The sequence below is a fragment of the Cataglyphis hispanica genome, chromosome 3 (genome assembly GCF_021464435.1).
Source record: "Cataglyphis hispanica isolate Lineage 1 chromosome 3, ULB_Chis1_1.0, whole genome shotgun sequence".
NCBI classification, from domain to species: Eukaryota; Metazoa; Arthropoda; class Insecta; order Hymenoptera; family Formicidae; genus Cataglyphis; species Cataglyphis hispanica.
In genome coordinates this window covers 2,590,459-2,608,705 of record NC_065956.1, presented here as the reverse complement: position 1 = coordinate 2,608,705, position 18,247 = coordinate 2,590,459, and the positions used below count along the sequence as shown (strand labels likewise).

The 18,247-nt window shown below is 27.0% G+C and overlaps 1 protein-coding gene across 13 annotated transcripts in view; it reads right to left on the bottom strand.

Annotated features, from left to right (window-relative positions):
- The window catches only part of LOC126859344 (serine protease inhibitor 3/4-like), a 29,950-nt gene extending 15,992 nt beyond the window's left edge, over positions 1 to 13,958 (bottom strand). For 3 of the 13 annotated variants that reach the window (XM_050610498.1, XM_050610500.1, XM_050610501.1), the window contains exons 1-7: positions 10,133 to 10,314; positions 5,032 to 5,165; positions 4,435 to 4,614; positions 3,962 to 4,172; positions 3,424 to 3,638; positions 3,069 to 3,263; positions 2,842 to 2,977 (exon numbers count right to left, since the gene is read on the bottom strand). In XM_050610498.1, coding sequence (XP_050466455.1) covers positions 2,842 to 2,977; positions 3,069 to 3,263; positions 3,424 to 3,638; positions 3,962 to 4,172; positions 4,435 to 4,614; positions 5,032 to 5,165; positions 10,133 to 10,208 — 1,147 coding nt within the window. In that variant the 5' untranslated portion in view covers positions 10,209 to 10,314. Of the gene's footprint in view, positions 1 to 576; positions 704 to 2,841; positions 2,978 to 3,068; positions 3,264 to 3,423; positions 3,639 to 3,961; positions 4,173 to 4,434; positions 4,615 to 5,031; positions 5,166 to 10,132; positions 10,317 to 12,383; positions 12,550 to 13,858 lie in introns of those variants that run through there. The other 10 variants (XM_050610496.1, XM_050610505.1, XM_050610503.1 and 7 more) reach the window with 8 other exon arrangements.
- Positions 13,959 to 18,247: the final 4,289 nt, after the last annotated feature.

Sequence of the window (18,247 nt, the reverse complement as noted above, 5' to 3'; positions counted from 1 at the left end):
CATCTAAATAAATGATAAAAAAAATATGCATTGTTTTTTATTTTTGTAAAATTATCAAAAAGATATTATTAATATTTCATGTTGTTCTGTATTGAAATTCCTTGAGAATATTTTGTTAATATTGATTGTACTTATTGTTAAACAAATTTTCAAAATTGCAAATTTCCGAATTTGTACATAGTCAATCTTGAAGAGAGTTTAAATGATTAATAAAATTTGAGAAAGAAATTTAATTTGCAGATAAATATTGTCAATCTTTAGATCGTGTTTATGATCGCATACATCATATTATTCGATCTATATATATATATCTACATATATATATATTATTGACGATAAATTATAAATCCCTATCTGTTCTATTTATATATTTATCAATCCGGATAGAGAGTTGTTGAGTATCAATATGTATAATAAAAAGATACATGGATATATTAAAAACTAAGTTTCTCGAATATCCGCGTCTTTGTCACGTTTGTATAACAACGATAATACATATATAAAAAGGATACCGATCTATTTTTTTCTGACTACTATTTTAATGCATGCAAGGATATAAATGTGCATCATCACTACCACAGAATCTTCGTTATAAATAACGCGAGGCCGTTGTAATTAACGATCGCCAGGAAAGGATGATCGACTTCAAGTGTAATAGGCTTCAACGGTTTCCAGACAATGGAAAGTGGTCTGACAGAGGCACCTGAAGATTATTCCACGCATCAGTTATTTGTTTTAATGGATGAACTCGAGCGCATCTCATGCGTCTAAGATACAGATGTATGTATATATGTGAACGTTCAAATGAGATGCTACTAATGCGAGGAGGTTTAATCTGAAGCACAGAAATTAATTAGATCCGAGAATGTAGGAAAAAGAAAGAAGAATTTGACATACGTGATAATTACCACTATTGAACCAATCAATCTTGGTCACTTAATCTTTTCGATACTGAAATCGTTCGCTCTTTTACCTCCTATATATCCCTGCTGTATTTTCGAAAAAATATAATTATTTGTATGTGTTTAATTTTTTAACCAAAATTGTTATTTATCATATAAATTTCTTAGGTCTGCGTTTCTTTATGCCAATTTTTTATTTGTGTAATCGAATTAAAAGTAATATTTTATAAAAAAAAGGCGAAGTTCTCTCTCTCTCTCTCCAAATTGTATTCAAATCCGATGAAAGAGTACAATTTGTTTTGTAGAGAAAATTTTGTAGCAAAGAGTGATGATAATAACACAAATTCTCAGACACAGTTACTTCTCACAATGAAGTAATTATAACTGGCTTGATAAATTTTCTCTTGGAATTTTGTTACACTTTCCTCTCACTTTTTCCTCAGTAGAATTCATTAGTCTGAGATACTACTGCAGTTAAATTTGATTAGTGTGATTAAATGGTTTAACATTACTCACTGCAACGAGTTTTTGTATTCACGCAATATTACAAATATAGCCGTTATCACACGATTATATCGTTATCGTCGTGATTGTAAGCCACGTAATTTTGCGATGATATGTTGATATGATGGATTAATTCTGACAAAGATGATTCATACACGTTGAGATGGATATAAAGTTTATAAGATCCACTTCAAACGTGATTTCATGTCCAAAAATTCTGAGCTTTTCTTGTTTCAGCATCACTCGCGCAATTTTCTTCAGAAATCGGAAAAGTTTTTAAAGGCCAACTTAAATATGGTATATTGTATTTAAAATTCTTCAAATTTTGAATTTAGATTATTCGATTTTCAATCGTTCGCATAATTCTTTTAGAATAAAGCTATTCGCAATACGAACGCAAACTATGTTTGTGTACTCACCGTTAGTTTTCATGTTAATTTCATGAAATATTAAATGCGATGATTTTTCAAGTGTCGCTGATCGCGACACCGAAAGGTAACGCACTTATAATATATATATATAAAATTTCAATTTATAAGGTCATTATAATTTAAAAACAATAAATGACAAATATCAATATAGTGTTATATAATTGTCATTGTTTGATGCAAGTAATAACACGATTAACAAATGCATGTGAGTAAAAAGTGCACGATCAAACAAAATGCAATGCAGTGTAGTAAAATGCGTATTTACAGTGCAATAATATGCAAAAGAAAATTAAGGCATTGAGAAATGCTCAAAAAAAGAAAAAAGAATAATGAAAAATAGTGCCGATTGACAAATATAATGTCGACATAAAAAGCAAGTACAAGCAAATATAAAAAGTATGTCTATATAAGAGCAATATTTAGCTATCACATTCATGTCAGCTTAAAATCGGCAGCGTACAAAGGTACATACATCCGTGCTACGGAAACTCCGAAAATAAAAAATTTAGAATTTTGACGTCAGCACATGCACAGGCATAACAAATCGTCTTTAAAACAATTACTCAGAGTTTCTCAAAAGCGAAAAAGAATTTCGATGTATTCCAAAAATAAAAATTGGCGAAATACTATTTTGCTCTTAATATAAGATTATTATTTTTTATTGTATTTATTATTATTTTCCTCTTTGCTCTGTTTCTATTTCTATAAATCACATTATTAAATTATATATATTATAGTTTATTGATATTATAAATAATATTTTATAATAACAAAGATATAAAATAATAAATTGATAAAATAAAAATTGATAAAAAAAAATAAAAATAAATGATAATAAATTTCGATAAGAAATCGTAAAAATATTTGTTTGAAAAAAATTATTCAAGTTGTGAATTAAATTGTTTTCATAACTAGGCTTATCTATATTCATAACTTCAAGAGATAGTATTTCGCCCGATTTTGACAAACAAGAATGTGCAAGAAATAAAACAAGATGTACTTACCAGTGACGGCGGCTGCCTCGCTACCCTCCTCGTTAACTTCAATGAAAGCTTTTTGGACAACTTTGTCGATTTTCAGAGGTAAATCCGAAATGCCATTGAAGTTGGCGGAATTACTGAATGGCTCAGAAAGACCCATCTATAACAAGTAAATGATAATTGATAATATAAGACATCTGTGAAACGAGTTAATCAACGGCTTATCCATGAAATGTTGCAAAAAAATGTACCTTTGTAGATAATGTATTTCCAAGATCTAACTTGGACTCGGTCTTGAATTTGGGGAGATATACCCGGACTTCGCGTTCATACGTTTGGGCAAGACGGACGTTACAATCAAGCATAACTGCGTCGATATTATCGATTAATGCAGCGAGACCATCGATTTTATCAGGCAGGATAATTACCATGCTGACCTCTTTATTCTGCAATAAGAAAATTAATAAATTTAAAGCTTCTTGTAAAAATGTCGTAAAATTAAAATTTTCGGAAAAACGCAGCAAAATTTAAAATATCTTTAATATTTGAAAAAAATCTCGTTCCTCAATATTTAAGAAATTTCGAAATTTAAGAAAGCAACATTACCGCGTATGGCAGCTCGATGCATTTAGCCTCATGTTCTGGTAATTCAACGTATTTATAGTTGCCCTTCCTGAACATAGTAGGAACTTGTTTTACATTATTAGCGTCAACGTGGAACGGACGGTCGGTGGTAGCTTTTGGGTCGAACTGATGAGCCCAATTGCCCTTGAAGTATACGGCATTCGCAAGCACCAATGCAAGGGAGGAATCCAAATCATCTATAATCAAAGTCATCAACAATATTCACTCAATTCACATCAATTTAATAAATCAGATCAATTTTAACGGACTTAATCGATCTTTATACTCTATTTTTTTTATCATATATATATATATATATATATATATATATATATATATATTTAAATTTAAATAAAGCATAGACTACTTTACATAAATTACTAAATTTTTTGTTATTTTTTGTTAATCTGTTTTTATATTTCAAATTATGCGTGCAAAAATATAAAATAAAAAATCCGCATTTTTCAATTGACGTTATGTGATTGTATAACAAATAGACACGACATGAATTGTTCTTTACCGGCTTGGACGATGTTATCGATGCGGTTGTTGGTCTTTTCCTTGGACCATGTATTGATGGTATCCGCAGCTTTCGCACTTTGACTAAAGTCTACCGACTCGATGTCAGAATGAAAGTACGTCTGGAGATCTTGCTTGTATTGCGATTTCACCGGGAAATCTTTGCCGATAAACAGCTTGTTAGCGAGATTCAAAGTAACATTCTCAACATTCTGCAAAGAGAATAATGCGCACCGTTTTAATCATTAAATGTCAAAGTATATATTGCAAAAAATAATTTTAAAACTAATTCAGTGTATAATTTCATTCTATAATGTAATCTGATCACATTTATATTTTTTTACAAATATCATACTTTCTGTAATGTTTTTTGATTTTTAAACTTAGAGAATTTATCTTTTATAAAGTCAATCTATCAACTTTTATAAATATATATTCTTGTACAATATATTATGTATAATGTATGATAATTACGTTCATGGTATTGATGAGTTGTTGAAAACCGGTCAGGGTCTGTGTCTTCGATGGAAGATGAAGAACATGCCTAAACTGTTCTTCGGTAGTTCCGGCAGCGCCATTAGCAGCCATGGTTAAAGCGATATTGGCACTCAAAGGAGAAGCTATCAAATTGTCTTGCTGCTCTTTTGCAACAATCTAACAGAAAAAAAATTATGCGCTTTGAACATTATGTCATTAGGATTTCATCATAATATAAAATAAATTTGACGATGCATTTGTATGAAATACTTCATTACCAAATTATTGATAATTTAACATCAATTGTGCTGTATTAAAATTAATATGAATTTATATATATTGTAGATATGATGTAAAATTTGTTTTTTAACAATAAAATTATTTTATTAATAAATATTAAATTTATAAATGATACTCAACACAAAAATTGTATGCTATAATAAAAATCCAATAAAGCATTTTTTAAGAATATTTAATTTTATTATAAATATTCAATTATTAGTTAATTTTATAATAACTCTAAATAGAAATTTTTAATAGAATGATAACTTTATTAAAAATATTTAATTCTATTAATTAAATTCTGTTACATACCTTGATCATGTTGGTGGAGAATAATTGGGCGCCCTGAGAGACAATTTGAAGGGCTTCAAGACTTTCAGTTGGCTTTGGCGTGGGTGATGCCATGGCTGACGCAAACAGGCAAAGTGCCAAAAGACTTTTTTGTACTGCAATAATAAAAAGAAAAAGATTCAGTGATAAATGTAATCTTAAAATTCAGTATTATTTAATTATAATATTAATTCAATTTTGTGCTTCAAAATATATCAATTTTTTAAATATTAATAATAGAAAAAATATATTTGTTTATTTAAATATTTCGCATTTATACGATTGTCGTGAGAACAATAAATAACTATCTTTCTTTCATTAATTCAATATATTTTTTAATATAGCAATATATCATCTTGTTCAAATTCAATACAAAGAAATAGTCGCTTTCAGAATTATACAATCGTTGCCGAAAATTAAATGTACACAAGGTCGCACACAAATCGAAATAAAGTCCCGTACAAGTCATCCAAGGTGAAATTACTACCACAAATATTTCATGTACACATATTGTTTCATGTATTCATGTTGGTACTATGTCTCAAGGTAATACATGAATCTTTTAAAAATTACTCTGCAAACATTTCAACAATTTACAAAAGACAATATAGTATTATTATTTCTAAATATATGTATAATAAACCAACACATTATATATTTTAAGAAAATAAACATTTAATAATTTCTATTCGTTTTAATTAAAATATTTAATAAGATTAATTATTAAATTAAATTAGAGATTCTTTTGTAAAGACATTTATATATGTTATATTATGTATCGTACATGTTATATAAATTATATTGTATTTATATATATTATATTATATTTATATTATATTTATATATATTATATAAATGCTATTCCAAGTCATAAAGTATTAAATAACATGTTTTCTATATATATAATTTTTATTTATAAATATATATTATAAATTATATAAATAATTACATAAATTATAAATTATATAAATTATACATATATTATAAATTAATTTTCTCTGGGTAATGGCTCTGAATTAATAATTTTGATATTTTTTATGATTTTAATTAAATAATTCCGATGATAAATCATGTTTTCACATTTAAATCCAAAATAATGACTAGTAATTATATTCGTATTTATGATTATTATGCAATGTAGATATTCAAGAATAATAATGTAATAATGGAAGTAATTTTTCTCTCATATCATTATTAAATGATCATTATTACGGCATTATTTTTTCATGGATATTATTAGAAATTCCGAGTAAAGTAAGCAATTTGAGTTATAATGTTTCCACACATGCATCAATTTCTAACTTAGAGCAATAATAATGAAGTGATAATGAAAGATATTGCTTAATTTAACAGGTGTATACGCAACCTCATTTTATCAAATTAATAAAAGGCAAAAGTTTGACAATTATGTAATGTAGTCGATAAAAATAATATCAATGGCGCAATGTCAACATATGGGTTAGTGATGTAATATACAGAGTAGATAATTACCGAATATCTTTCTTTCGAATTATTTATCTCAATCTTCTTAAAAGTTAATTTAGAATCTCATTTTTTTAATGAAATTAAAAGTTTTACTGAAATTTTTAATAAATTAAAAATTTATTTTAAAATATGAAATATAGAAAGCGATGTTATTTTGATGAATAATGAGTTTATGAATAATTTTTTTCTGTTAAGTATATGGAAAAATATATTTTTCAAATCAAATATAGCGCTTATTGTTAGATCACGATTAAACAAATTTTCATTTTTTTATGTGATTTATAATCTCAAATTATGTTTCAAGTTAACTAACAATAAGTTAATGAGTACAGTATTTCGTCATTTATTCACTTTCTAACTCGAAATTCACCGCAAGTTATTAAATCTTTTCAGTCGCTTTTAATTCAACAATCTGATAATCTGATAATTGAACGAATTGCTTTATTCTTTAGATTTTGGCCTTCAGTGCTTCCTTTTAAAAGGAAGGGAACCTGGAAACATTCCGTATACTTAATTGTAACTCCGTTGCGTATACTCAGTTGTAACTCCGTTGCGTAATAATTTAAAAAAAAAAAAAAAAATATAAAATATGTATAGCTTGTCACTATGCTAACACGCGCGCAAAGAAATCATACTCGATATTACGTGCTATCTGCTAATATTTATCCATATCTTCAATTATTTTGAAAAAAACCTCGCTTGTGTGATAACGAATAGCAAATTAAACACAAAATTAAAAAGTAAAAAGTTATAATGTTTGTCATAATGTCTATGTTTATCATAAATATAACATGAGAAAATTATTAGAATTTATTAAGAAATAAATTTTAAGAAAGCAGTTGTCTTAGAAATTTTTCACTATCTAGAAATAACATTTTTTATCTAATACAATTGCAAAATCGAAAACATTCGTATGCTGATAACACAAAATGATTAGTTAATTGTTTAAAGTAAGAATCAGTCGATATAAATACATATGATGAGATTTTCTTATATTTAACGGTAAGATGTAAATAACAAATATTTCTTTTTTTCTCTCACGAGACGATGACTATGCCGTTAAATTGATATTATCTTATCGGGAAAAACCCATCGATAAATCAACACACTATTGTAATAACCTCGTTATATACACGACTAATCATACATGAACGACTGCATATATGTATGTATGAGACAAACAAATCTTATTAATACACATAGAAGTACGCTCATCTCTACTGTCATATAAATACATCTCATAAATATATTTCATAAAAACATAACTTTTACATTAAAATTTGTTGAGATAAACTTACGACAACAATCTTTTTGTGTACAACAGCTTTCTTGGTAAAAGTTGATAACTAACGTATATTATAAAAAAAAAGAGAAGGCAACTAATTGCTTTTAAGATGAATATTTGTGATAAAAACATCGTCGAAATAATTGAGATATAATTGATCAATCAATGCATTATAAATATATACCTACCCAAAACGATAATATATAATTGCATTTTAAGAATTCCCAAAATTATACATTTTTTTTATTAGATGCGTATTAGATGCGAATTTTATTTTGTGATAATAGTTACATGTAAGGAATTTTTAAAAGGCTTATTTCTCGTGCTTTTAATGTGAAGGAAAAATAAATGTTATACTAGTTATTCATATATCGTGAATTTGCGGAAATATAAATCGACAGGCATGATTATTTTAGAATTTTATTTAATAAAATAAAAAATTTTTGAATGTAACAATAAAATTTTAGCAGATTCGTTATCCTTTGTATATAAACGTTGCAAATCATGAATATTAAGATTGTGATACGACAGAAAAGAATCCACGTGAGAGCATCATGACTTGAAAGAACTCAGTTATCTGCTCAAGAGATCTTATTTATTTGTATATATGGTACTAGAAAAGGAAAGAGAAAAAGAGAGAAAGATAAAAAACAGATGATAGATTTATTATTAAATTTTTATTAATAAATTAAGATAAAAAGACCAACATTAATTTCTACTTAAAATTTATAAAACTTTTCTTATTTCTTTCCTTATTTATTTCCCGCTAAAACTTATATACAATGTGCGAGCTAACGTCCCCTCCACCCCACACACATACATTTATGAGAGGAAACTGTATAATCATATGGAGCATAAATTTGCATGCCTAATGATGCAACTAGATCATGTATATATTATGATCGCAATATATCTGACATAGCGATACTAATTAATACTGATAATGAAAGAAAAGTTCATACTACGCAACTCGAAATGAATCACAACGAACGAGAACGGTATCCAGAGTTCGTCGGTGCGGCGGATCACCTTGGACCTAATATCACGAGAGAATTACGACTTGCTGAGTCGCATTATCACCGGTTCGACAATTTGGTATGTATCGATAAGATGTCGTCGTCAATTAAGAGGAAATTTGGCGAAACATTGATAACGGCGCACATATGCAGAGATCAGGTTTGGGATTATTGGCAGCCACAGAAGTGATTGTATCTGATAGTCTAGTTGATTTTGTTAACGTAAAAAACAAATAATAAAAAACTAAGTAAATAAGTTCAAGTTTTACAATTAAATTTCAAATCTTATTTTCTCGCATTATTCGTTCGCTCTCTGTCTCAAATATTATTCATGGCTTGTCTCGCGCTTGATTTTTCTTTCTTCCTTATATTTTCAATTTTTTATTTTTAATGTCTTTCAAAAACATTTTTTTAGATTCTTGGAAAAAAATAAAATTTAAAATTTTTTAAATTTTTTATTAAATATATATATAGTAAATTAAATACATGAAAAAGTTGAGAAAATGTTTGAAAATATTTTAAAATGTTTAAATCAAAATCTTTCAAAGTACAATACCAAGAAATTGATTTTTATATTGTAACTTCAAAAATATAATACTTAACATATGCATATAAGAATCAAAACAATAATAAAAGTGATATATTGAACTTGAAAATTATTGAACGTATACACAAAAACGTGCGTGCGTACACAAATATACATACAAATTAGGTAGAGAATTAAAACTTGATTGAACCATTTGCTTGAAAGTAATTATATATTATACATATAAGTATATGTTGCGATAAATATAATTAATTCAATGACTTTATACAATCTTTGATGATTCTAGAATTATCACTATTGTATAATATTGTATAAAATGATAAATAATTTCATAAAAATGTCGATTGATCATTTTCAAGCTCAAGCATGCTTGTAAGAGATAATTATACATGGTATATGTATAAGAAAAATTGACAGTTTATACATGTTTACAAAAAATTATTAATCTAAAAAAACCTATAAATCAATATGTATTAAATGTTCACCATTTCGATATAATATTTGGTTCAATTTTCGATGCAGAGAATTATATAAATTGTCTTAAATATATTGAAAAAGTCATTTTCGTGTATCTGCAGACAAAGTCGAAATTACACCGGTTACGGATCTCTATTTTGCGTGTTTTGGAGATTTATAAAAGAACACTTAACTTGCTCGTGATATTGATCGTAAATCGAGAAAGAAATAATCCACGCGAGATAAAAGCCAATCGGATTAGTCAAGTTGTTTTCGATTGATGAATCTACTTACGGGTACGCATCTTGTCCATCGAGTATTCTTCGAGCGTCAAACGCGTACTGCGAAGAATAAACCGGCGAACGAACATGAAATAGTGATCGTATCCCGTCAGGAAAATCCCAGATCTCGTCGAGAGGAGGGAGTCCGCCGACGTAGATGATCGTGATGGTACGACCAATCGTGAAGAAGCGCGTTCGAGCGGCTCAAATCGCCGTGACACTTAATCGATCTCGATCGTGACCCTGAGAAACTCGTATGCGTAGCACAAGCTGACCCGAAATAATCACACGAGCATATCACATAAATCCGAGAATGTTATTACATTCGCTCTGCTTTCCATCCTTCTTTCCTCCGAAGAAAGCTGACTATCGATCTATCGCGCCGATCATCGATTTGAATCGTGATCAAATCATGAAAAAAACGTAAGGACGTCTTAATAAAAAATTAAACCCGATTTAATTCCGTGAAATTCGAAACAAGAAAATAAAGCTCGATGCAGAGATTCTCTTAGTTACAATATCGAAAATTGAACTCATTAAATTTACAATAATTTTAACTTCTACTTTGTGAAATCATATTATTCGTATCACCGATTATTCGTATCATTGTTTTTCGTATCATTTCAAATTGTTCTTTTTACGTTTCTCTTTTCAAATATCGTTTATATCGCCTAATATGTGTTATAAAAATAAAAATCCAATTTTAAACCTTGTATCTTTTCTATGCAAGTGTAGATTTATTACTTAGAGAGCGAAAGCGAGAGCGAGAGAGAGAGAGAGAAAGAGAGAGAGAGAGAGAGAGAGAGAGAGAGAGAGGGGCAGATTTCAATGACCAAAGAAGATACTCTCACTTTTCGTGAGATAGAAAATCAGTTGTCTACTAAAAGATTAATTCATATTAATTAGTATTTAATATTTTCTATTCAGTTTGATTTCGGTAAATAATTATAGAAGTAATTATCACATATCTTTGATGTTGTTATTTTGGTACACATTATAGCATGCAAATATTCACTGTAACATTGAGTACCTTGCAATACCAAGTTGCCAAGTTTATACATAGCCACATAAAAATATATATTTTTTTTTACGCAGACCAAGAGGAAAAAGGCTTGAAGATATATTACGTGGCAAAACCGGTTATTCTACAGGATTATCTTGAATAAGTCGCGAATATAACAACCTGTTAATATCGTAGGCCCGCGATAAGGATAGACTACATAAGAGCAAATAAAGCAAAGTTGAGCATTTCGAAAGAATAATTACAATCAAAAATGATAAGCAGTTATCAATTTTTTTATGAGACGGTTATGTGTAAAGAGTTTTTATAAAGCATATGAAAAATGGATAAACACATGATAATAATCATATGAATTATTTCGAAAACTTCCACACGTGTAACGTATTCCTTATATATCAATATTATTTATTTACGTTCAACATCATTCCAACATTGTCCACATGCAAACAAAATATAATCGACCTTAATAGCAGATCTCATGTGTTATAAGATTGTTGAAAGAATTCAACAAATTATTGCTCATGTGAAAATTGTTCGTTGTACTGGAAACATGTTATTACATGTTGAATTATTGCAAAGTATAAAAAAAGTTTCTTTAAAAAAATCTTAATCTTTAACGTTTTTGAAAATGAACAAATTGCCTGAAAATTATATTTATAAAACATGAGTTATAAATTATAATAAATCAAAAAACCTATAATATATAATATAAATTTACTAAATAAATAAAATATATCATATATATATATATATATATATATATATATATGTAAAATATATCATTAATTATTATTAAATATTATTGAACTATATGACAATAAAAAAAATCTTTTATTCTCCGCTTTAGTGTCAGAAATCCATGGCAAAAGAAATCAAATTTCTCTTTTAATAAAAATTATTTTATATAAAGTGTAATATATTATATATTATAAATATATAGATTCTACTAAATGACTAAATTAATAATAACTAAATAATTATATTTAATTATAATAATTATACTTAAAAAAATTAGAACAAAGATTACTTAATTATAATTATTTAATTATTTTTTTCAGTTTTAAAGCATTGGAATTTCCAATCGCACAACTACGCACAGCTATATACCTAACAAATATTGACGTCAAACAGGTCTTCTCATAATGGGTATGACTCACACGCGAGACAAGCCGGCATACTTTCATTCACGCAATAATTCTGGTAAAATATATATAATGATACAAATTTTTATGCATTAATTTACCTGATTGATATAACTTAAACTTGCGATAGTTGACAGTTACTAAGACTGTCTACGTCTGATTAATCGAGAAAAGCACACGTAAACAATAAAGGTCTTCTTCAAGATACTTAAACCGTCTCACGCTCTCTGCACTCACTCACTTATCCCACGACCCACCTACCGTCAACTCCCATTAAGTCTTGGTCGATTTATTCATATGATCGACTCATCGTTACTAGTCGAAATATCGTTACAGTCAAGTATCGATAGTGAGATTAAATGGACAAAAACGCGCATGCTTGAACGTATCAACAGGTGTCGAGTTGGCAAACAACTTGATGTTTATCAGTCGTGAGTTCATCCTTTGAATTAGAATCATTTCTGCGATATTAATTCTGTTATAACGTTGATTAATTGTGAGCAGTCCATATCGAGAGATCATCATTAATAAAAAATCGAAAAATAAAAAAAATAAAGAAATAGAAAAGTTACGAGCTTTATTTTTCTAACATTACAATTTTTTATTTTAATTAATATTTGCGAAAATAGTATTTATAAATGACATAAAATGTAATATTATAAAAAATTGAACAATTGGTTACATAAAATAAAATAATAAAAAGTTCCCTTTCAATCCAACGAAAAATAATTGATAAGTATTATGACAAATAATATTCATTTATTATTTTAGATTGTAAAAAGCTTTTCTATTTTAATAGCTTGATTCAGAAACTATATTTTATTAAAAAATATATCTTTAAATTTCTAAAGAACTTTTTTATCCATTATTGAAATTGAGATCACGAGAGCTGTGTGAGATATAATATATTTATCTATATACTATGCTACAGTAATCAATCAATTTAACTCTGACTTTACTTCAAATAAACTGTATGATGAAAAATGCTAAGCATTATTAAACTAATTATAATTATAATCAATCTTGAAAATGTACATGCTTCTAATTTTGATATGATTAACGATATGCATAATTATTAAGGTAAAAAAACATAATTTTTTCTGCTGTGATAAGCGATTTGATAGCAAAAAATGCCATAATATAATTATATATAATATAATATAATGCCAATATAATTGTTTTATTCAGACAATTTGCAAATTAAATTGAGGATTATATGTATAATTGAGGATTATCACTATAATGATACATAATCGAATTATATTGCTATATTATCAAAAGAAAAAATTAAATATTGATGCTTTAATGATATCCAAAAATAATTATGTAAAAATAATTAATCATTAATTGCAACTAAAAAATATATAATCTATTATATTTTCAGATTGATTTTTTTATTACGATATATTAAAGTATGATTGAACTATCTTGCAATAGATCCATTAAATATTATCACGTTTAATACTACTATGTATCGTTCAATTATGCAGAAAATGCAACATAAAATAAAAACCACAAGAATACATATACATAATAAAGAAGCTATTTTATAAAACATTATTTTTTGTAGACTTACATAAAAGAATGGAATTTTTTTCGATACCTCGATACGATTGAAACGGGCGTGTCCTGCAGATAACTGACTCGATCACATTATGAATATCCTCGACTCGAACATAGCTTTACCATTGATAAGATTACTCGTTAGCTGGGCGTACTGAGTATGAGTATTCCGAATAGCAGTGAACGAAAGAACCTAAATTTAACCTACTGCGAATAACCACAGCGTCATTTTTCGTTATAGGAGATTCGCAAATCGCGCTATGATAAACAGAAATACGTGTAAAACTTATTTGTTTTTAAATTTTCTATATATATATATATATATATATACATATATATAATATATATATATATATATATATATATATATTAGATCTTTTATTATAATTATTGTAATTATTTATTATAATTATTTTTTAAATAATGTAAAATTTTAGTTATTTATTCAGTTAGTTCATCAAAATTTAAATCAAAAATATTTTATAAAATAATTGCGATCATGATTATTAATTATTTAATATCTATTAAAATAATAATTTTTTTTATATTATCATGATGTTTGCGATTGTAGAAAAAATAGAATTTGATAAAAATATTATCTGTACATTTCTGAAACATAAGCATAACATTAGTGCTTACAATTAGATAAAAAGAAACTCTTACTTATCGCGTTTTAAATTATGTTAAGACATCTTAATGATATTTATGGAAAAAAAGATCGATTACATTAACTTTATCAATGTAGCATTGAGGCTACAAAAACTATTTAATTGTCTAATATAAAAAAAAAAATTTAAGGCAGATACTGATTCATTGGGAAATAATATAAAAATAATGACAATAATTAAAAAGATTATCAACACAATATACATTTAAATATATAAAACATATCGTACAGATCCGATAAAATATAATTATTATCTTTCTTGTACAAAAATTAGTTAAAAAATTATTTTTAATGTTTTAAAAATTTGTTTATCTTAGAAAAATTATTCATTTAGTAGTTCCAGAAATCATATGGCATAAAAAGCAATTTAAATCAAGTGTTCTTTGAGGAAAGAAAAAAACGAAAAAGAGATGTACTGATTGTGAGATTAAACCGAAGAAAGATAAACAAAAATTGAGCTAAATCTATCTTGTATCGAGAAGTGGCCGTATATAATGTAATTGGTAATTATTTTTTTCTTTGCATGTGGATGTTTTTTTTTCTATTTTAATATTTTAAAATTATAATATTCATATTTCTTGTGTACAGCCTGTTTAAATGTGTTAAATCTTCTATGAAATTTTTAAATATGCTTTCTTTAGAATTACTAGTTAAACATGAGAAGTTACGGTCGGACTGCAGCATTTGCTATCGACATTCCTTTTGCAAAGATCGCAGCCGCAGATCGGTTTTCGTGGCTGCCGACGATAGCATTTGGGAGGACACGGAGGTGGTTGTGGTTTTATATCGCAACAGCAGGGAGCATAAGGATCCTATAAATTGTGATTGGAAGGATTCAATGCAAAAATGTGAAAAAGCACAAAAATTTCAGTCACAAGTATGATAGGAGGAGAAAAATTCTTATTCAATTTTGAATCAGATAAAAAATGCATAATATGTAATGCATAATATATGTTTTAACCACAACAAATGTGATTATTTAATAATTAGAATATAATAATTTTTACGTGATGTATGTCTTTTTTTTTACACTTAAAAATTTTAATTTCGAATAATTCTTTTAATTTGTTTTTATTTTCCTTTAATGTTTTATTTATAATTTAATGAAAAATATATACTTGTCATATATATATAAAAAAAAATTTTATACAATTTTGAATTTATTCTATCTAATTTATGAAATTTGTAATGGAGGATATATATCCCGATAATGAATTTAAATATGGACGCATAATAACATTGATGTATTTTATTTTCGTTTTATACCTGCATTTTTATATAACAACAAGAAACTGTTTTGGGGCAAATTTGACTGGGCAGCATATATGGCCGTCTTTCGGTACAAGGCGGACCTATGTCGGTCTCTTCATCTTTTTCCAATTTAGAGTCAGCACATTTTTTTCTTGGTCTTTCCTTCTTGGAAGGACATGATGATTTTAATTTTTCCGTACTTTGTTTAATTGCTGTGCATACTACAGGAATAATTATAAAACTTCCAAAATGTTTAAAGTAATCTTTAAATTAATTTTTACACAAAAAATCAAAATTATTTATATTATATATACATTGTAAAATGTAATATATGATATAACTTTTGAATTACAAGATTCTACGAGATTATTCTGTGCACCAGTTGTTCAACATTAGAAGACACAAATTTACCGCAATCGAATAATTGATTCATAATACTTCCGCGCGATGTATCGTCCATAATGAGTGATGATCAAACTTGTTATTCAAATTTCATTATTATGAGAAATAATTATTTATAATTTTCCTTGATATGCAACGAGAATGTAGTATGTAATAGTTAGCAGTCGTTTGACAAATGAAGCACATTGTCGCAAAGAAATAGCAAATTTCAAGACAACTAATATAAATTACAAATACTTTTTATTTAAACGCCACGTTTTTTTCAGAAAAAAAAATGTTTCTGAATATGCATAATCACAACGATGAGATATCTATTAAGTGTATCTTTCATTTTCATTTTCATCTTTTATTACAGGCGCAAATATTTATTCAACATCTTTCGTTCTTTTATATCGTATTTAACAATAAATTAATCAACATTAATATTAATATTAATTATTAATAATTATTTTATTAAAAATATCAATATTAATAATAAAATATTGATACACTGCATAAATAATATAAATAATATAAATAATAATAATAAGAAATTTGACATTTTAGTCTCAAAAAATCGCTGATAAAATAAATCTACTAAATATTTATTTTTATTTAAACATTTATTTAAAGGAAATAAATAATTATCTCTTATTATTCAATTTCATCTTATATTATTTTCTTTTAAGCGTACATATACATACACAAACTGGAACTCATGGAAGAAGGAAAAGGTAACGCATGACGTTACCTACCTACTAACAAATTTTCGTTACGTGTTAAAAAATATTACCGATAGTTGGCGTCACTTTCCAATAATATAAAATTTTTTTCCGATTATTTTAAACTCACAAATTTTGTATATTTCGGCAAATTTGAATAAATAGACTATAAAATATGAGTTTAAATAATTAGAGATGGCCGTTATATTAAATAATTTAATATTTTATTATACATTTAACAACATGCTTTCTGAACTAAAAACTATCGCGCAGAGTTCATTTATTTAACATAAAACTATCACGCGCATTAAAATCGTAATTCGGATATATGAGACAAATGATTTGTAATTTGTATTTAAGAAGAAAAAGAAGAGATTTATCTTACCTTATTAATATAATTATAATTGCAGCGATGGTCACAGCATTAATTGCAGCGATGGACTGGATTTTGATTCTGTTTTTTCGACACTCGCGATACTTTTGTCGACATTCCCGGTTGCACAGATTTTTTGATAGAACTGGCTGACTGCGTCCGCACTACCGATGCGATATTTTATTTTATAAAACAAAAAATGAAACGATCAATCACTGTAATTAACCGATTCTATATTTGTTCGACATTCGCGATACTCGAGTACCGAATATTTCCATCACAAGCATCCCGATGCCAATAAATAAACGTGTACGATACTTTATTTAAACGAGCTCGAAGCGAAATTTTGTGTATTACACAAATTAAATATGGCTATCAGTCATTCGCACCAACTGTGGCATATGTGAATTATTCAAGTAGTTTCTATTAAATGTGACGTTGGATGCACTCCGTTTGACGCTATTTTCGCTTTAAAGCATTTGATGGACCAATCAGGCCGAAAAATCTTACTCTTTGAAATAAAAATAGCATCAAATGGAGCAAATATCATAATATAATTATATATATATATATATATATATATATATATATATATATATATATATCAATATATACATATCAAAATATAATTATAATAATTATTATCATTAGTTATCAACAAATGCATTATAATTTATTACATTAAATATTCCCGATAATACAATAGATACAAGTAACGTTTGTTTAGGATACAAGTGAGAATCGCGAAAATTCGGTCTAATTCTCGCGACAGTCAAAGTAGTACGTATTACCATTATTTTAATGAATGTAGCGGTCCTACATTCTACGTCCTACGCAGGTAATGTGCTAAGGAAGGATGCTTCCATCATGGAAGGAAGGAAATGTAAGGAGTGAACTTATATATAGCTTTGTCTATGTGTATTATTGTATATACAAACATAGTCATAGCGTAGCGCATGACGTATGACATATAAACTGTGAATGTATACAATGTATTGTTTACATACA